Consider the following 22,461-nt stretch of genomic DNA (forward strand, 5'->3'; position numbering starts at 1 on the left):
AAAACATTACATTTAACTACCACAAAATTTCATTCGTTACACAAATAAATGTTACTATACATTGATTCAATTACTATTTTGATCACTAATTTACGACTAATACTATTCAATGATATTTCGGTCACAATTTGCGATCAACTCTTTTCTATCACAAATTTAAGTTAAATTGCATTAGTGTAAACACAGACACTATCGCGCCTGTGTGTACGCATTTTTTGAATTATATTAATAATTGATGATGTTGTAATATTATTAAGTTAATAAACAAAATAAAAATATATTTATAAAAAATAAAGTGAAATATATGAAGAAAATGTGAGAAAAATAACTGTTGATGAATAGTAGGAGAAGAAAGAAGAAGGAGATAAGTAAATAGTTTTATAAAAACTTGTAAAAGTAATCCTTAATTTTTAAAAATTTAATAAATAATTAAATTGTAAAGGGTAAAGATGAAATTATGAAATGTGGACACAAAAGGGAAAATCCCATTTAGGTATAGATTTTTTGAGTTTCATTTGACACTCTTAAAAAATATTATTTTATTCTAAAATTTTTATTTTTATTAATTAAGTATAATATTTTATTATTAAAATAAGTAAAATGGAAGAAAGAGAAATGAGGAGTGTGAAAGAATATTTTCCAAAAACATTTTAGATATAACATCTGACTTAAATTATTAATCTAACCATCTATTAATTATGGCGAACCATTTGTAAAATTGCTTTGCTTTATAGAATTCATGCAATATTTGACTAATTAATTTATGCCTTTTTGTACTTAATTTTAAATTACAGATATAATACGTAGTTACATATAACATAAATTTATCCCCAGTCATGAATTTGTACGTACTTTTATAGCAAAGATTTAAATAATGATTATACCTAGGACTATTTTATTTTTCAGGTTAAGTTATTATCTTATTTGCTCAAAAAAGTCATCATCTTATTATTTTATATTTTTCTCATATTTTATGTTGTGAAATATTGTATATCATTTTATTATGACCACTTAAAAAAAGTGTGGAGATAGATTTACACCCACAAAATTTCTACATTAATTTTATAATTATTTTTATTAAATAGTATAATTTATGCTTTAATTAAATATCTTATTTTTAATATTTTATTATCAAATGTAACATGATTGTTTTTTATTTAAAAAAAAGTGTGAAAATAGTATGTTTTTCCTTAAAAAAACACATTTCAATCCGTGTTTGGAATGGATGCAGTGCATGTTTGCCGAGGCTCTCTTCTCTCGCATGCATCTTCGTTCGTTACATCACATGTATCAATCTGATTACATTTTCTGCACTTTCATTTCTTAATCCTCCATTGCAATTTCGATTCAACCTTCTGCTCCGGAATTGCATGCATGCGTCGTAGATAAACACAACAACAACTTACAATGGATCAGTCAGCATTCACCACTCCGAGAGGATCTTTGTCGTCCAGCATTGGAGACGCTTCAGAGCTTGAGGCCAATCTCACACTCAGTGATAGGCTCAAGGTTTTCAAAAGCTCTTCCTTTGATCCCAATGGCTATGTCGCCTCCAAATCCCGCAGCATGAACGAAAAGGTTTTCTCTTTCTCGCTTAGATTTCATGTTCAACCACTTCCGTTGTCAAATTGCTTAATGGGTCTCTTTGTTGATGAATGATCATGCCTGAAATGAAACAAAAATGATACCTTTAGGGTAAGTGTACGAAAACACAATATCCACGAGTTCCCCACGTGCATGTAAAAAGTGTGCCTATGTATGTATAGATTATATACAAACACCAACATTAGTAGACGTAGGGAACCACTCTTTTATATGCACCTATGTTATTCATTGAAATTTGCTTGAAACTATAACATTTTGTAGGTCTTACTCCTTTAACTTTTGTGATTTTATAGTTTCTAATAATTTTAACTATAGTAGTATATAGTAGGTTAAAAGGAATATGTTATAAAGTGTATAAAAGGTGGGCTTTTAGTAGCTTGAGTTTTGCTTACAAGTAGTATACTGCATTTAAGACAAAAAGAATGGAGGTTTCATGAATTTGATACGAAAATGTTTCTTGGTTAATGAAGTTGGGATAATGGAAAAATAAAATTAAATTGCTTTTTTATCCATTTGATAGAAGAAATTATTCTGTCTTCAAACTTAATAAAGGTTTTTGTACTGTTTTGTAGGAGATAAGACACTTGTGCTCTTATCTTATCGAGCTGAAGAAGGCTTCAGCAGAAGAAATGCGTAAAAGTGTTCTTGCTAACTACTCGGCCTTTATACGGTGATTACACGCCCCAAAATTTGTTAATTAATTACATATATTTGTTGAGGAATATTCTGGGCTATATTTTCAAATTCTTATGCATCATATCTGAACTTGAACTTGTGAAGGAATTTAAGAATTACTTTTCATGAATTTTTCATTATGATGAGACTTGTTTCAGTGCCACATAGTTTATTAAAATGTCAGAGTGGTTGTATGAAAATTTTCAATCAGTGTTTGTTCCAAAAGTTTTGTCCCCATTTGACTTTCTATTCTTTTACTAAATAAATGTTTTTTGTTCTGTCACTAAAAAATGAGATGTAGAAGTCAATTGAGTGAAAAGGGGGAAAAAAAAAACGGGTTTTGTTGGATTTGTGAGTATAAAATTGTAGCATGATTATGCGAGGACAAAATATTTCATTCTTCGATTAGTTTTGAAAGACAAATTTTCTAATTTTTCTGGTATAAGAGTTGTAACTTCAACTCTGAGGTAAGGGTCTAATCCATTCATTATACTGTGGATGCTAATGATTAAACTTTGGACTACTTAGTAGCAATGTCTAAACTTGATTCAAGGATCCATTTAAAACATTCAAATTTTTATCAAGGGGACAAGATGGTTTGTGATTTTAACAGAAACTGACAAATATATGGTTGCCTGAAAAAAAAATTAGGATATCTTGTATCTGTAAGCATGATTATTATTGTATTGATGACTATCTCTGCAACATTTTATGCAGTACGTCCAAAGAGATATCTGATCTTGAAGGAGAGTTGTTGTCCATGAGAAATCTTCTATCCACCCAGGCTGCTTTGGTTCATGGTTTAGCAGATGGGTGCGAGCTTAGTCCCATGATCAGTGGCAATGAAGATTCAGAATTGGATGACATACTAGATGAAAAAACAGAACTATCCAAGACAGAAAAATGGCTAATAGGATATTTAGAAACCCTTGAGGTTTTATTAGCGGAGAAAAGAGTGGATGAAGCAATGGCTGCTTTGGAAGAAGGAGAAAACATGGTAAAAGAAATTAATAAAGTGGGAACTTTAAGTCCAAGTTTATTTGAGGCATTGCAAGATGCTATTGCTGAGCATAGACAAAAACTAGCAGATCAACTAGCAGAAACTATCTGCCAGCCATCAACTAGCAGTGCAGAGATTCGATCAACAGCGTTGTCATTGAAAAAACTTGGGGATGGTCCTCGTGCTCACACATTACTACTAAGTTCTCGCCAAGGAACATTACAACGTACCATGAAAACCTTTCAATCCAGCAATTATGGTGGGGTTGGGGCGTTTACTGCTGCCCTTTCACAACTTGTTTTTTCCACCATTTCACAAGCAGCATTAGATTCTTTGTCAGTGTTTTCTGAAGAACCTGCATATACTTCTGAACTAGTAACCTGGGCAGTTGCAGAGGCTGAGAAACATGCTGCTCTCCTTAAGAAATGCATTCTTGCCTCTACAGCTGCAGCAGGAGGTTTGAGAGTTGCATCTGAATGTGTTCATGTTTGCATGAGTCATTGCTATCTTCTAGAGACTACTGGGCTAGCCCTTTCCCCTGTCCTAATAAAATATTTTAGGCCCTTTGTTGAACAAGCACTAAAAACAAATTTGAAAAGAATTGAACAAAGTAGTTCTGCACTGGCTGCTGCAGAGGATTGGGTACTTGCTTTTGCACCAACCAGCAACAGGCCTTCTGGCCAACCTCCATCTTCTCACAGTAACTTAGGTTTGCTCCAACCAAAGCTTTCAAGCAGTGCTCACAAATTCAACTCAATGGTTCAGGTAATTACTCACTTTTTGGTTCAGTGTCCTATTTTGAAAGTATTAATATGATACTAGGAAATTAAGGGAGAGAGTATAATGTTATCATGAAGCTTCTTTGTTTCACTCCTTCCCTTTGTGCCTCATTGCTTTAGATACTTAATAAAGTTTTTTGTTTTTATATGAATTGGATAGGAATTGTTTGAAGATGTTGGGCCTCTTGAAATACTGCAATTGGATGTTCTAGCAGTTGAAGGCCTTATACATGTGTTCAACTTCTATGTCAACTTGCTGATAAATGCATTGCCTGGATCAGTGGTAACTGAGAACATTGAAGGGCACAGAATTGTTAAGCTTGCTGAGACTGAAGCACAACAGATAGCATTGATGGCAAATGCAATATTACTGGCAGATGAACTGCTTCCACGTGCTGTTGCCAAGCTTTCACATAGCACAAAAGGTGATGACTCTCAGAAAAAAGGATCAGAAAAACAACGTGAACTCAAGAAAAGGCTCCAACGTGAAGTTGATCGCCTGCGTGACAGCTTTTGCAGGCAACATGCTCTTGAACTCATTTTCACAGAAGAAGGAGAAGCTCGTCTAAATGCATTAATATATTTGGGAATGGATGGTAACGTGGAACAACCTGAATGGTTTCCTTCTCCAATCTTTCAGGTAATATGTGTGTTGGAATATTAAGATTATTTATCTTTAGCATTAAGGGTGTGATTAGACTCAGAGATTGCATATAACTGTTGGAGTAATGATTGGCTACTTTTTGCTTAGTTATGATTACTTTTTTTCCAATGTCCAATGTTGATATCTGTAACTTTACTTACATAAGTTCTATCACTTTGCAATTAATGCAACACTGAAGTATATAAAGCAAGTTTTGCTATCCCTTTTGTGTAAAGTTGTTGATTTCTCTTTTACATTTTCTTTGTTCTCCTTTTCTTACCATGTGATAGTTACGTCTAGAGTTGTGAGTGGTATGCAGAGTCTGGAACGCATTATTTGTCTGATACACATAGTCTGATATCAAACTTACACATTATCATTTGATATATCTTTTTTTTATTCAGTCTGATTCAGCTTTTCAGTTAAGTCATATACCCTCTTCCACATGCAAGATTTCAAATGTGTAATGCAAAGGATGTTTTCTTCAATTATACGTTGTTAAGCCTTTAAGTCATCATAGCATGGTTTCTCTTTAGTATTCAGATACATTCATGATAGAAACATAGTAGCAGTATCTTTGTTTAATTATAAGGTTTGTCATTTCGTACATTATTGTTCAGGAAATTTTTGCTAAGCTTACCGAAGTGGCAAGCGTTGCAGCAGACATGTTTGTAGGAAGGGAAAGATTTGCCACTGTCTTATTGATGAGATTAGCAGAAACAGTGGTCCTGTTTCTTTCTGATGACCAAGCCTTCTGGGAAGAGGTTGAGACAGGATCAACACCTTTGGGTCCCATAGGCCTTCAACAGGTAGTCACTGAAATATGAGTTTGTAGTCATTTTCTGAGTGTTACTTCAACTTACAATAAATTAAAACTTTGTTGGTTCTATTTTTTTAGAAGACTCAATGTGACCCTTTAACAACATTTTTTCTATTTTGTCTTTAGGATTGAACAATAAACCCATAAAAAAGGTGAGTGAGTATATAACATATGCTAACATCATTCCTCCCTAGGATTGGATAATAAACTAATAAAAAGGGTGGGTGATTGTATTAGCATATGCCAACTCATATTAAATCTTTTTAAAAAAATATATAAGAACCATATTAAGTAACAAATAAATAAAGGAAAAACATTGAATAATCGCTAAAAATATAGGAATCAAAAATACTATTAAGCCTATGGAAAATTAATTAATGTTATTCTAAAGGCCTGCGAAAACCATGTTTGCCACAAACTTTAAAGAAGTTGCTTTTGAGACTTGTTTATCGAAGGTAGTTTGTGAAGAATTTGTTGAATGCATTAATTTAATGCTCAGGAATTAGGATCACTTACCAAAATTAATATCAGACTAATGGTTCGATCATTCATGCAGCTTTATTTGGATATGCAATTTGTGATGATATTTGCATCCCAAGGTCGTTACTTATCTCGTCATCTGCATCAAGCTATTAAAAACATTATTGAAAGGGCTATCAATGCTCTTGCTGCTACAGGTCTAGATCCCAACAGGTAAATCTATTTGGCTATTTTGCTTATTAGCTTAAGGAACATGTTAACCAGTGTCATTAGAACATGGGGTAAAGAAGTAAAAGAAGAAAGATTTTATTGAAAAATAACATGGAAGTTCATTAACAAAAGAACATGGAGCACATTTACATACCTCTTAGAACCTATTTGAATGTGTTTCTAAGTAAAAGCTTCTAAAAGACAAAAAAATGTAAGATACATGTGGGAGTGCATGTGTGTGTATGTATCTATATACACATTGAATATCAATGAAAAAACTATGGAGATAAATGGAAAATATTTCTGAGTGGCATCATTTAAGTACATTTATGATGGAATCAAACATTTTTGTTATTCACTGCTTTCTACTAATTAATAACCTTTGAATGGCAGTGTCTTGCCCGAGGATGAATGGTTTGTTGAAGTTAGTGAAATTGCTATAAAGATGTTAACTGGTAGAGCTGCCTTTGATAGTGTGGAGGAAGATATTCCAAGCCCAACTTCATCTATTCAAACATAGTCAATGTCACTAGCATTCTACTCCATTGGAAATGATAATAGTTCATCCACTTCTCAATCATGGTACACTGTAGAGAGCAGAAGGGATAGAAGACATTGAAGTGAAACAGTTTCATGGTTATCATCTACACCTCTACATGATCACATTACTATGATAAATGAGGCTTTTTAGTGTTCAAGGAACGTGTCTCACTTCAAACTTGTGTGGATGAATTCCATTACATCTTTGTGCATTCTCATCTACACTTGTCATACATTGCAGGAATGCTAAAGGATGAAGGAGATCAAGATCTAATGTTAAGCTCGGTCATGCCATTTTGTGAACTTTGGTTGATAACTCACAAGATAATTTCTAGAACCCAAAAATGTTATAGGCCTTCAGGTTTTGGATTCATTGTAACTACTTGTACATTACTCTTTCCAATATAACCATAGCCAATTGATTAGTTTTAGGAATTCCGGGAATTGCTTTTCTCTTTAATAACTTACTTTTTTCACCTATCTTATCGTTAGCAAGGGAACACAAACTAAGATTCCTTGTGCGTGTATTTTGTCCCTATCCAAACTTCATCTGTTTTTTAACACTCATTATGCACTAAATTAATACTTTGAATTACTTAATATTTTTATTCAATAAATTATAATCCCATTCAATCAATTGGTTTAACCCTTTTTCACAAGGATAGGAGAAAATCACAAGCCAAAATTATACTTGTTATCCCCTTACTTTTTTGTATGAAATGAAAGGGTCATTAGTTAAGTAATGACACATTGGTTTTTTACCCGGATAGGTACATTAGTTAAGTTGGTAGAAACATTGAGGTACTAAGTAATTTTAAGAGTTTGAATTCCTGGTAAAAGAGGTAAATGAGGTTAAGGATTTTTTTTTTTTTTTTTGTGGTTGCATTGCAGTAACTTTTTCCCTCTTTAAAATATCCGTTGTGGTGGATATCTTCAATTGAAGCACATGTTTTCTTTCTGAAAAGCTAAGAAGACTTCTGCACAGTGTAGATTTATGTTTTTTTCGTAAAATTGTTACTTTCTGAGTGATACTGTATATGATAAATTAGTGGTTCTCGAAATTGGGATAGTCATACGCATTGAATTAATGAAGTGTGCAATGGTGGAGCAAAAGAAGGCTCACAAATTTAAGTAAGATGACACTTGAAATTGCAAATCATGACACAAATTATTCCTTGAAGTGGTAAAAAAAGTAAGAACAACAAAAGCATCTCCTCGATTTCTCAACATGTAAATCATAAAGGAATAGTTAGTGAGAAAATGGAATTTGACAAACTCCCAAAAAAAAACTTCGAAATGTGCACAACCACCAAGCTCTCAACAGTATAATGTTAATACTTACCATGTGCTTGGCTATCTGTCATGCTTGAAACATAGAAGTTTGATTTTTAACTATTACATCACAATTGCAACTTCGAAATAGAGAACCCCTATATTTAGTTAAAAATCATACAGGAATCTGTCACGAAGGTTTGCTATGGTTTAATCCATATAGTTTACACGTACGAGAAATATGGCACTAATCCTAAAAATTAAATGTGTCTGTCTATGGAATTTATCACTCTCTGAGTACTATTAAGGAAATCATGATTCAGAGAAGGATAATGATACAATGCCCCGTTTATTTGACCCCCAAGTTACCCGTTTACGTGGCACTGAATATTTTATTCATTTTAAAGCAAGCGGTAGCAGAAACGCGTGAGAGAATTTGGAGTGAATGGTGAGGTTGTGATACACGCGCAAGAGAGGAAAAATGAGAAGTTAAAAAAACAGAACTTTGGTTTGCGGTTTATACTAAAGGCGAGAGTGCGGGCAGAGTGCGGCGACAGTGCAACGTCTGCGGCGTGCGACGACAGTGCGGCGTGCGACGACAGTGCGGCGAGAGTGCGGCGACAGTGCGGCGAGAGTGTGGCGACAGTGCGGATTGCTGCCATAGCTTCGTGCGTCGAATTGGAAGCCCTAATTTGAAGTGTTCTTGTTCTGCAAATTAAAGGGTGTTGTGGTATGTTTTACTATCCTATTAGAAACACCTATTTTTGTGATGTTGTTCCGCAAATGAAACCATTATTTATGTGATTTTTGAGCGGAAATGAAACCCCATTATCTTCCCCAAACTGATGCTCTGTAAATCGTAAATGTTGTCGTGGATATTTAATTGAAAATGTGAACCGTTTTATGTAAGAAAAAATGCGAATTGTTTCGGCAGTTAGGGTCGGGTGGGTACAAAATTGGATGTGCATTTGTGTTGTTGGATGTTGGTTTCGACATTTAGGATTGGGTGGGTAGAAAAAGCAAATTGGATTTGTGTTTTTGAATATGCGTATTATAATTGCAGGTCAGTTGACATGAGTGGCATCAGTGAAGGTTGTGAAGGTAGTTCAGGTTGTGAGGTTGGAGATTGTAGTGATATAAGTCAGGTAATTAATTTTTTGATGATTTGTAAGTTAATTTATATTTGAGTACAATAAGTTTAACCTATGGTTTTTAATATGTCTATTTGCAGATTAGTTTCAGACATTATTGTAGAACACAATATATTGGTTTGTTGAACAAGAAGTTAAGTGTGGAGCAAAAACAATGTATTCAACAAACACCATTTTGGTGGTTTGTTTTGTTGCATGAAAGAGTTAAGATTAGTCGAAACCTTCTTTGTGAGTTAAGTAATGTGTGGGTGGAGAGTAGAGGAGGTTTCATGATTAACTCCGAATTTGTATCATTTAAGTTATTAGATGTATGTGTAGGCCTTGGGTTGAGGGTTTATGGAGATAGAATTGATTTAGAGGAGGTTGGCGTTGATAGTGTTTGTAGGAAGAAATTTTCTGAAAAAAAGGTAACAATTAGTATGGTCTATAATTATCTATTGACTGAGTGTGAGTGTCTTGATGTAGAAGATTATTGTCGGTTGTACATTCTTTTAGGCATTTTTGAGTTTTTGTTGCCTAATAGAAATGGAGCAATGTTTGTTTCACTTTTTGGAATTGTAGATGATTTGACTAGTCTTGTTAAATATAACTGGGGTGGTGTGGTTTATTCGTATTTGGTTGGTAGTTTGAGTTCTGCCTCAGTTGTTTTAAAGAAGCAATCAGATCAAAAACACTTCCATGTTGTCGGATGCGTATATTTATTGCAGGTAAGTTCGTTTGTTTTTCTCCAATATCGTGTTGTGTAGCATTTTGGTTTATTGTTATGAATGACTAACTTTGTTTGAAATGAATTGTAATATTGTATGATGTAACTATGGGCTTTTGATCACTTCCTGTTTGTGAAGAGAAAGAGAGCAGTTATTGAATCCAAATTTCCAAGGTTGTTGCGTTGGATTGATTACAAAGTTGGAGATGTGTCCATAAGAAATAGTTTGAAAAATAATGTGGTACTTTTCTATTATTTTATCCTGCATTGTTTATGGTTTAAGTTGTTTTTGCAATTTATTGATGTTGTTTGTTTTAAATTAAATTTCAGATTGTGCATGATCTTTGTCTTTCTAAGGAAGAAATAAGCGAGTTAGTTGTGAAAGAAGCTTTATCAAAAGGTGATGGCGAGCGTGACAAATGTAAGAGGAAAGAGTGTGGTGGAATGAAAAAGAAGGAGCAGCTTATGGGTGTAATTGAGCAGCAAGAACATGATATTCGTGAACTTGGTGGAGCGATTGCTAAATTGAAATCAACTCTGGCTGAGAGGGAAAATAGAAGTAAAGATGAATTTGTTTCTCCTGTGAATTTGAATGAAGTGGATGTTCCAAGTGAAGCTGCAGAAGACATAAATGCAACCAACAGTGATATGTACGTGCGTATGAGGAATGATCCACGGTTACGGTTGAAAAGCCGTTTAATCCAAACTCCGTTCGCAGTTTATAGTCGGAAGAAGAAAACGATACCGAAATAGTTGTTGGAGTATCAGCAATATGTATGTATTTTGTTTTGTTTGATGGAAATGAAATATCATTTTCATTTGTTTAATTGTAACAAGACATGTAATTGAAACCTATGAAACATTAAGTTGTGTAGAATTGTATTTGTTGTGTTTTTGTTCTGTTATGGTGCAATCAATAAATAAAGACTTTTCTTAAGTGTTTGTGGTGTTATGTACTGCATGTGCAAAAAGTTAATTCGAGACGCAGAAAAGTTAGTTTTTAAGTGAATCTTGAATTCCAATAACTTATTTAGGTGGTTTGGTGATGATTCACGGTGGTGGAAATATCTGGATGACCATTCCATTGTGGAAACCATATTTGAAGTAATAATACAATGTAAAATCAGTTGCAGTAGTGCATGTACAAAAAGTTGAATGTAAAAAGGCAGTTATGGACACACAACAGGACAGTTAATTCGAAACGCAGAAAACTTCCTTTTTAAGTGAATCTTCAATTGCAATTACTTATTTAGGTGGTTTGGTGATGATTCACGGTGGTGGAAATATCTGGATGATCATTCCATTGTGTGGAAACCATATTTGAAGTAATAATACACTGTAAAATCAGTTGCAGTAGTGCATGTACAAAAAATTGAATGTAAAAAGGCAGTTATGGACACACAACAGGACAGTTAATTCGAAACGCAGAAAACTTCCTTTTTAAGTGAATCTTCAATTGCAATTACTTATTTAGGTGGTTTGGTGATGATTCACGGTGGTGGAAATATCTGGATGACCATTCCATTGTGTGGAAACCATATTTGAAGTAATAATACACTGTAAAATCAGTTGCAGTAGTGCATGTACAAAAAGTTGAATGTAAAAAGGCAGTTATGGACACACAACAGGACAGTTAATTCGAAACGCAGAAAACTTCATTTTTAAGTGAATCTTCAATTCCAATAACTTATTTAGGTGGTTTGGTGATGATTCACGGTGGTGGAAATATCTGGATGACCATTCCATTGTGTGGAAACCATATTTGAAGTAATAATACACTGTAAAATCAGTTGCAGTAGTGCATGTACAAAAAATTGAATGTAAAAAGGCAGTTATGGACACACAACATGACAGTTAATTCGAAACGCAGAAAACTTCATTTTTAAGTGAATCTTCAATTCCAATAACTTATTTAGGTGGTTTGGTGATGATTCACGGTGTTGGAAATATCTGGATGACCATTCCATTGTGTGGAAACCATATTTGAAGTAATAATACACTGTAAAATCAATTGCAGTAGTGCATGTACAAAAAGTTGAATGTAAAAAGGCAGTTATGGACACACAACAGGACAGTTAATTCGAAACGCAGAAAACTTCCTTTTTAAGTGAATCTTCAATTGCAATTACTTATTTAGGTGGTTTGGTGATGATTCACGGTGGTGGAAATATCTGGATGACCATTCCATTGTGTGGAAACCATATTTGAAGTAATAATACATTGTAAAATCAGTTGCAGTAGTGCATGTACAAAAAATTGAATGTAAAAAGGCAGTTATGGACACACAACATGACAATTAATTGGAGACGCAGAAAACTTCCTTTTTAAGTGAATCTTGAATTCCAATAACTTATTTAGGTGGTTTGGTGATGATTCACGGTGGTGGAAATATCTGGATGACCATTCCATTGTGTGGAAACCATATTTGAAGTAATAATACACTGTAAAATCAATTGCAGTAGTGCATGTACAAAAAGTTGAACGTAAAAAGGCAGTTATGGAAACACAAAAGGACAGTTAATTCGAGACGCAAAAAAGTTAGTTTTTAAGTGAATCTTGAATTCCAATTACTTATTTAGGTGGTTTGGTGATGATTCACGGTGGTGGAAATATCTGGATGACCATTCCATTGTGTGGAAACCATATTTGAAGTAATAATACACTGTAAAATCAGTTGCAGTAGTGCATGTACAAAAAGTTGAATGTAAAAAGGCAGTTATGGACACACAACAGGACAGTTAATTCGAAACGTAGAAAACTTCATTTTTAAGTGAATCTTCAATTCCAATAACTTATTTAGGTGGTTTGGTGATGATTCACGGTGGTGGAAATATCTGGATGACCATTCCATTGTGTGGAAACCATATTTGAAGTAATAATACACTGTAAAATCAGTTGCAGTAGTGCATGTACAAAAAGTTGAATGTAAAAAGGCAGTTATGGACACACAACAGGACAGTTAATTCGAAACGCAGAAAACTTCATTTTTAAGTGAATCTTCAATTCCAATAACTTATTTAGGTGGTTTGGTGATGATTCACGGTGGTGGAAATATCTGGATGACCATTCCATTGTGTGGAAACCATATTTGAAGTAATAATACACTGTAAAATCAATTGCAGTAGTGCATGTACAAAAAGTTGAACGTAAAAAGGCAGTTATGGAAACACAAAAGGACAGTTAATTCGAGACGCAGAAAAGTTAGTTTTTAAGTGAATCTTGAATTCCAATTACTTATTTAGGTGGTTTGGTGATGATTCACGGTGGTGGAAATATCTGGATGACCATTCCATTGTGGAAACCATATTTGAAGTAATAATACACTGTAAAATCAGTTGCAGTAGTGCATGTACAAAAAGTTGAATGTAAAAATGCAGTGATGGACACACAACAGGACAGTTAATTCGAAACACAGAAAACTTCCTTTTTAAGTGAATCTTCAATTGCAATTACTTATTTAGGTGGTTTGGTGATGATTCACGGTGGTGGAAATATCTGGATGACCATTCCATTGTGTGGAAACCATATTTGAAGTAATAATACACTGTAAAATCAGTTGCAGTAGTACATGTACAAAAAATTGAATGTAAAAAGGCAGTTATGGACACACAACAGGACAGTTAATTCGAAACGCAGAAAACTTCCTTTTTAAGTGAATCTTCAATTGCAATTACTTATTTAGGTGGTTTGGTGATGATTCACGGTGGTGGAAATATCTGGATGACCATTCCATTGTGTGGAAACCATATTTGAAGTAATAATACACTGTAAAATCAGTTGCAGTAGTGCATGTACAAAAAGTTGAATGTAAAAAGGCAGTTATGGACACACAACAGGACAGTTAATTCGAAACGCAGAAAACTTCATTTTTAAGTGAATCTTCAATTCCAATAACTTATTTAGGTGGTTTGGTGATGATTCACGGTGGTGGAAATATCTGGATGACCATTCCATTGTGTGGAAACCATATTTGAAGTAATAATACACTGTAAAATCAGTTGCAGTAGTGCATGTACAAAAAGTTGAATGTAAAAAGGCAGTTATGGACACACAACAGGACAGTTAATTCGAAACGCAGAAAACTTCCTTTTTAAGTGAATCTTCAATTCCAATAACTTATTTAGGTGGTTTGGTGATGATTCACGGTGGTGGAAATATCTGGATGACCATTCCATTGTGTGGAAACCATATTTGAAGTAATAATACACTGTAAAATCAGTTGCAGTAGTGCATGTACAAAAAATTGAATGTAAAAAGGCAGTTATGGACACACAACATGACAATTAATTGGAGACGCATAAAACTTCCTTTTAAGTGAATCTTAAATTCCAAAAACTTATTTAGGTGGTTTGGTGATGATTCACGGTGGTGGAAATATCTGGATGACCATTCCATTGTGTGGAAACCATATTTGAAGTAATAATACACTGTAAAATCAATTGCAGTAGTGCATGTACAAAAAGTTGAACGTAAAAAGGCAGTTATGGAAACACAAAAGGACAGTTAATTCGAGACGCAAAAAAGTTAGTTTTTAAGTGAATCTTGAATTCCAATTACTTATTTAGGTGGTTTGTTGATGGTTCATGGTGGTGGAATTACTTGGATGACCATTCCATTGTGTCGAAAGCATATTTGAAGTAATAATACATATTACAATGAGTTGCAGCATTGCATGTACAAAAAGTACAACGTAAAAAGGCAGTTATGGAAACACAAAAGGACAGTTAATTCGAGACGCAGAAAAGTTCGTTTTGAAGTGAATCTTGAATTCCAATTACTTATTTAGGTGGTTTGTTGATGGTTCATGGTGATGGAATTACTTGGATGACCATTGGATTGTGTGGAAAGCATATTTGAAGTAATAATACATTGTAAAATGAGTTGCAGTACTGCATGTACATGTACAAAAAGTTCAACATAAAAAGGCAGTTATGGAAACACAAAAGGACAGTTAATTCGAGACGTAGAAAACATAAATATCAGATTTTTATGAAAAGCTTAACTTTCATTACATATCATGAAATTGTTTGAAGATCATAATTAGTCGTCACACAAACATTTGTTGACAAAGACTGTAATGAATTCATCAGCATCAGCGTGATCCACTTGAAAGAGCACACGATCCCCTTCTTTTAATTGATGTTGATTGCAAAATTCCTTCCAGCCCTTCCCTATCTTCGTCGAGCGGGGTGAATCTGAAATAAGAAGTTTGCAAACTACCGCAGTATTGGGGCCACTAAGAACGACTTCATTGATATGCTTGCTCCTTATCAAGTTAGCAAATTTGGCGTTTAGGTCCTGAATGGCAAACATTTAAAAAAGAAGTATTAGGTATCCTAATTTATGTTAGGTTCACGTGTGGTTAATGAATATTTAAAACTTCACATATACCAGATGAGATCCTCGAGTTTGATATTGGGTCAACCTAACACAAAATATTGTGTCATTAAACTCTGTGGCGGCATGGGGCAAATACCTCTGCATGCTAAGTTGACTACATGTCCCTGCAAACACGGTGTGCATCCGTCAACAGATTATTCATGCGAACAATATATTTTGTGTCGACAAAATTAATTAATCGTACCTTTCAATGAAAATAAAATACACATTGCATTATTAACTATTCATATAACAATTTCAAATTTACCATGAAAAACATCATTTCAAAACACTTACTCGTTCCTCTTCTAAAACTTTATCTTTTCTACTCTTTCCGGCCATGATTCATCAACAACCTATCAAAATTTATTAATAATACAATAACGAATAACAACAAAAGAAATTCAACAAAAAATACACTTCACAACATGCTAAGTAAAAAAAAAACCACATTAAATCTTCGAAAAGGGGTTTTCCACCATAACCTACCGGAGAAATGTTCGTTCCGCCAATGACCTTAATCAACCGACAAGAGAGCGCCCAACCAATGAATCGAACGCTACCCACCAGTTTTCGCGGAAGCCGCCGCCTCCAACAACCCAAACCACTCTCCACACCTCCGCTATCCGCTTCCACTGCGACCCACAACACCAACCTTTATGGAACGATAGACTTTTTGGGAAGACAAAGCATTGCGATTCAAAATAGGTTTCTGGTTGCTCGTGCGTCTCTGGTCGAAGAAGAAAGTGCAGGGGAAGAAACGAGGGAACTTGCGAATGAATGTGTTTTTTTAAAAACTTAATCCAATGCATAGCGCGTGCAAATCACGCAAACTATCCCTTCTCGCTGCCTTCATTTCCCGTTTCCTTAAAAATGAATAAAATATTCAGTACCACGTAGACGGGTAATTTGGGGGTCAAATAAACGGGGCATTGTATCATTATCCTTCAGAGAAATGTGCTTTCCAACTTTGCAATTTAAAAGGGAAAAGTGGCCTAAAGGAAAGAAAAAAGATAGATCTGAAAAGTAATGCTATTTGTTTGTATCTGCATCCCATGAAGAGTGGACTATTTGCCAAAATATCTTAAGCCAACATTTTGAAGGGCTTTTTCAAGAAAAAAATTGCAATAAGATAAGTAAGAGCCACTTCCATTGGGTTGAGAAACATGGGCTATCAGCTGCTACAGATAGTTACACTGCTAACAGTGATAGCATTTGGAAAAGCATTAAGGAAAGTAACAAGAGAATGCAGTTAAGATGATTTGGAAGGTTTGATGGCATTCAAGAATGGCATTCAGTTGATACATCTGGTAGGTTGGCAAAGTGGGTTGGTAGGAGTTCTTGGGAATGGGAAGGTGTTGTCTGTGACAATGCAACCACTAGAGTGACACAAATCCTTCTCCCAAGTCTCAATGAAAAATATTTGGTTCAAACACAAATGGTGGGCCAGCTTTCTCCTTCCATAACACTCCTCACCTCTCTTTAAATTGTTGATCTCGGTGGCTTAGTAGGCCTCAGCGGAGCAATTCCACAAACAATTGGGTTGCAGATGCCAAAACTGTAAAAACTTTACCTTTATGGCAACAATTTAACTGGCCCAGTACTAGAAACTAGGGCTGAGCATCGGGCGGGTTGGATCGGATTTAACAGGCTCCATAACTGGAGTATTTAACACTGCTCAAAAAGGTACTTCTGGGGATCACTAACATATATTGATCTTTCTGATAACTTCTCAAGTGGAGTTGAGGCAATTGGAGTGGGAGAACAGTTAAACATTCATCACCTGAATTTGTCTCATAACCTTCTGAAGGGTACATTGCCAGGTTCCCTTGGGAGGTTGAACTCCATTCACAGTTTGGATTTGAGCTTCAATGAGTTAGCTTCCAACTTACCTGAAGTTCTGGCAAAGTTGACCTTGTTGGAGAGTCTGAAGCTGCAAAGTAATCACTTCAGTGGAAACATACCCAATGGTTTTTTTTTTCTCTCAAGCTAAAGAAAGTTGAAGGAATTGGACTTATAAGATAATGTACTTGAAGGGGAAATTCCAAAGGGTAAATCTCTAATTGATTTTCCTGAGAGTACTTATTCTGGAAATGAAGGTTTGTGTGGAAAGCCTATCAGTGCCTGTAAACTTTGACAATTGTAAGATATGGATGGAAACCCGTAAAATCAATTGAAAATGTTTGTGTTTTTTTTTTTTGTGTAAGAACACAGAGATTCATTTGTTTCATTTCACTTATGAAAATAGAGAATCTCTGGTGTTCCTTAATATTATTGTATCCCTCTTAGCATAAACATGTTGCAAATGTTTCATTTTCCTTGTGAAGCTACAATGAACAAAATTCAGAGTCTCTATAAACATTGGCTGCTTAAAAGCGATATAATAGAAAGTTCCCCAAATTTTCTATTAACTAAATGACAATCTGGAATCATCAAAATTAAAAATAAATGGCATTCTTATTCCATTCAATTTTTCTGTGGAAGTATCAACTTAACAGTGCTAAAACAATCTTCAACCAATTCTATTAGATTATCTCCAACACTTTTTATTAACTTGCATTACAAAATAAGGATCGGTGTTAAATTAGATTCCACCATTGGATATGGTTGAATTGGTAGCAAAGTGTAAGTATGTAGCATCTTTGTTTAATAAGAGTTGTTTAATGAGTTCTTAAATTTCAAATTCAAATTGACATGAAAATTTTAAGTAGGAATGACACTAAATTGGCTCAATATACTTGTCCGCTATTTCAATGTAATTTGGTAAGTTGGATTGATGTAACGTCTCATTTAATTTATAAACACAATTAAAGGAAACGTCACACGTAAGATAGTAAAATCACGCAGTCCTGGGGTTCCCAACATCATCCCTACAAAACCAGGCACACCACGATGCCAACAAAAACAGGATAACAGTTTAACTAAGAGTTTACAATCCAAAGGCAACGAATACCGGGGCCATAGCCCTAAAGAAAACATCAAGAAGAGGAGTGTAAGATCCAGCCCAGACGGCTAAGCGGTGGAATCACCATTCCCTTGTTGACCACGAGAACTTCGCCCATCTGCTCCCATCAACCAGGTCGATGATCATCGCAAGAAAGAACAGCCACATACAACACAACCATGCAACGAAACGGGTAAGCTAGAGCCAACAACATATGCATCATACAATCAAAAGTATTTTCATCATCTCACATCCATATAATCAACCAAACATGTTATGACTCTCAATCAATACACTACGACTCGACTCGACTCATCCGGATACGTATAACTTGGTCGGATTCAGCGGATGCTTGCACTTGTGGTGGATACCCTGCTCGAACCTGAGCTGCTCACCCCCGAGCTATGTGTTACAAATGTCACGATGAAACAATTCTCCCTCACCACAAGGTTAGCCCTTAATGAATTTCAGGCCTCCTGCTACTCTCACCACAGGAGTCAGTCCGCTCTAAGTGAGACTAATTGGCCCCTTAGAGTGTCAGGATACAGTCCTTACCTTGAATCCTTACTTAGTTATACAGATGGGGCACCACCATGGACACCCACTAACAGGGGCCATGGGATTACGTCCCGACCACTGAAGCGCAACCCCGGAGGTCTCACCTAGAGACCCCAAGGAATTTATAAGCTGACACGGACCAACATTCATAATTCAGCAATAAGAGAATATTAGAATTATATTTACATTTCCATACCAACCCCTGAGATTAATTCCTCATACGCGTCAGATTTCGAATCCCTACCTCTGATCATCACCACCCCATGAATCTAGGGCCTCATCTCATATTAATCACGTGTTCCTTTGGTTCCACACCACTCATTCATTTCACATGCCAATATCATACCCAACCCGTCATAATCATTTCATGAATCATGCCAAACATACTTCATGTTCCATTATATGCATATCACTCATCATACAATCATACTCAACCAAAACAGATCGTTCAGGAACAAACAGGCATCCAGAAACAGTACGGTCTCGCCCAGCATCTCGCTCAGGCGAGATGTGCTCGCTCAGGCGAGCCTCCCCCTCGCCTAGGCGAGAGCACAAAAAAACAAGGGCATGAGCAACACGGGATCTCGCTTAAGCGAGATCCCTCTCGCCTGGGCGAGTTGCCTGCTCGCTCAAAAGTTGAGCGAGTCGCCTGGGCGACCTTTCGTGCCAAAAACTTAGGCGAGCTCCATGTTTCATCTCGCCTAGGCGAGATGGACTCGCTTGGGCGAGATTAATAGGTCTCGCCACTGTCCTTCACTGCAACAGCCATGAAAATCGAACCAACAAAGCATACAAAACAGTTAATCACACCAAAACGAATGATTTATCCATGCAATCAGTGATTCGCTCACAAACAGACAAGACAACACCAAAGGACTGAGACTCTAACTTCCCGTACCTGGAAAAGGGCTCACACAACTTCGACATAGGACCCCGGAGCACAGCAGCTCGAGTGACGAACTTGCAGAAGTGGAGTGGAACTCACTACTTGAGCTTTTAGGCGGACTAGTTCGAGGTGAGAAGTAAACCCTAGCAGAGCTCTAGCGGTACGAAGGGAGAGGAGGCGGCTGCGAATTTGTGAATGAAGAGAGTGTGAGGGTTAGGGCACATGGACTCAGCTTTAACCTTTGGGCCGGCTCTTAGGCCCATCAGATTTGGGGCAGAAAAGAGCAGGGTCTTACAATTGACATTCTCACATAATATGTTCTAGTCATTGTCAGTTTGCCATTTTTTAATTTTTATATTAAGTGTACAATAATAAAATTAAAATAAAAAAATTTGAAAGATTACAATTGTTAGGTTACGTTGTTCTGATATTTAAATATGTAAGGATATTGTATTTCAAATTATAAATTCTTACAAATTAAGTTCTAAATTATTAATTATAATTTTGTAATTCCAAAAAAATAATTTCTCAAATTATTCCGTCCAAAAAGAATTATTTAATATTTAAAAAATATTTAAATTCTAAGTGATATATATATATATATATATATATATATATATATATAATCCTACATGGACAAAATGTAATTCAAGGGACAAAATTTTTTACAGAGGTCAAGATGTTCTAGGTTCGTACTTGGATCCACTCTTCAATCTAACATAAGTCGTTGGTTCTCTTCACTCTTTCTTGTCCAGGTATTCTCTTTCGACAAAAACGTAGAGTTCCTGGCGGTGAAGATATCTGCAAAGACACTCTAACACTCAAATTAGCTACTGCAACCAATATAGTGATTGCAATAAATGAGATCAGATTCTTACCTCGAACATTGTTATTTATACTACCTAGATGGACCAGACTCTTAGGCCTAGATTATGCAAAATTAGATAAGTTGAGGGTTTTGTTTAACCTGCTTAACTACCTTTAATTACTTTGTAATTTGTCCTTTCGTCAAGGTGGTTCCGTACTACAATAATGGCATACCTTTATGTCCCTTCCTTTATCTAGAGTTGTTTATTCCGTACTACAATAAATGTTCTCTACTTTTAAGTTGTAAGGCCTATACATTCAATATATATATATATATATATATATATATATATATATATATATATATATATATATATATATATTTATATAAAAGAAAATTAGTGAGTACAACTTTTTTTAACTATTATTTGTAGACTTGTGTATAAGGTCGATTTTTTTTATTCTTTATATATTTTTTTAAGTTATATTAAAAATATATATTATTATATTAAATTTCAAATGATAATATATTTATAAATTATTTTTTAAATTATGTGAAATTATAAACATATAATTTTAATTAATAAATTAAAAACATGAAAAAGAAAAAGTTATTAGTTATGAGTAATCTTTGCGTAACAAATTAAATTAAATAGTGAATATGTACACACGTGAACGAAATATATAATTTTTATTCGTAAATAAAATATTTTATAATAATTTTAATATATAAATGAATTAAATATTATTTTTAATATTGAATTGAATAACATGTAAAATAAATTTTTCAAAATAAATTTTTTTTTGTTGATCTATTAAATTAAGTTCACATCCGGAAAAATGTAACAATAACAGAAAAAATTGACATTTCAAGATAGATCGAAAAGCAATCTTGCTAGTATTTTATTTTTTCAAAAGAAAATAAAATAAAAAATTATGCAAGAATGTGAATAAATAGGGTTTGATGGAAAAATAATTTTTAAAATGATAGGTGTGCACAAAATGGATAAATAAAAGATAAGCTTTTATCAATAAAAGGCCTTCTTGGTGCAAGGCCCATTAATATTATGTTAAGAATAAAAGGCACTTTTGTCTAATTTTATTACCTTATCATAGGCGCCTTCTCCCCGCACCTCCAAGAAATCTCATGTACCTCCAAAATTTACGCTTATACCCTTATTTAATATACTGTGAGAATGGGTGAAAGTGGGTAGGGACGCAGTAAATTTCATTTACTGCGTCAACGTCCCTGCACCCCCCAAAACGTTACTATACGTTACTATTTAGTATTCTTGTACTCCGTTTCTTCTCCATCATCCAGCTGCTTTCATTAAAATTTTTGCTCAGTGGTTCGTGGTCCTGAGAGTGAGAGTTGTCCTTCTTCAATCGTTCATTCTCTCTGTAGTGGTCCCTCTTGTCTTCATTCGTTCATTCTGTGTGTGGTGGTCCCTCTTCTGGTTTGTATTGTATGACTTTCATTTATTTTTTTTAAGGAATCATGTTTCGTTTATTCTGTCACTCAGTAACTGCCTTATCTTGGAGAGGTACTTCCGTCAATCCAGATTAGCCTTCATACCACCTTAAGTTCTTTGTAAACGAAATTTGTTTGAAGGGATTGTCTGCGTTTCAAAACGGTTGTTTTTCAAAATGTATGGGAAACGGAATACAGAATCCGTTTCAAAATGTTATGGAACGGTTTCTGTAATCCGTTTCTAAAAAAATTTGCAAATTTTTTTATGAAACGGAATACAGAATCCGTTTCATAACGTTTTGAAACGGATTTTGTATTCCGTTTCATAAAAAAATTTGCAAACTTTTTTGAAACGGAATACAGAATCCGTTTCAAAACGTTATGAAACGGATTCTGTATTCCGTTTCCTATAAATTATGATTTTCGCATCCATCACAAAATTACATATGTATATATATATATATATATATATATATATATATATATATATATATATATATATATATATATATATATATATATGTTTATTACTCAT

The 22,461-nt window shown here is 34.6% G+C and overlaps 1 protein-coding gene and 1 pseudogene across 1 annotated transcript; both read left to right on the top strand.

Annotated features, from left to right (window-relative positions):
- The first annotated feature begins 1,242 nt into the window (after nucleotides 1-1,242).
- Nucleotides 1,243-7,243, top strand: LOC114174568 (Vps51/Vps67 family (components of vesicular transport) protein). Its single transcript, XM_028059403.2, has 7 exons — nucleotides 1,243-1,578; nucleotides 2,178-2,275; nucleotides 2,998-4,045; nucleotides 4,220-4,699; nucleotides 5,323-5,511; nucleotides 6,079-6,215; nucleotides 6,606-7,243. Exons 1-7 carry the CDS (start codon nucleotides 1,408-1,410, stop codon nucleotides 6,730-6,732), a joined length of 2,250 nt encoding a protein of 749 aa, XP_027915204.1. The 5' UTR covers nucleotides 1,243-1,407; the 3' UTR covers nucleotides 6,733-7,243.
- Nucleotides 7,244-16,426: 9,183 nt separating this feature from the next.
- Nucleotides 16,427-17,397, top strand: LOC146888468 (uncharacterized; annotated as a pseudogene).
- Nucleotides 17,398-22,461: the final 5,064 nt, after the last annotated feature.

Source organism: Vigna unguiculata, chromosome 2 (assembly GCF_037176805.1).
Source record: "Vigna unguiculata cultivar grain cowpea cultivar isolate G323 ecotype 2 chromosome 2, ASM3717680v1, whole genome shotgun sequence".
Classification (NCBI taxonomy): Eukaryota; Viridiplantae; Streptophyta; class Magnoliopsida; order Fabales; family Fabaceae; genus Vigna; species Vigna unguiculata.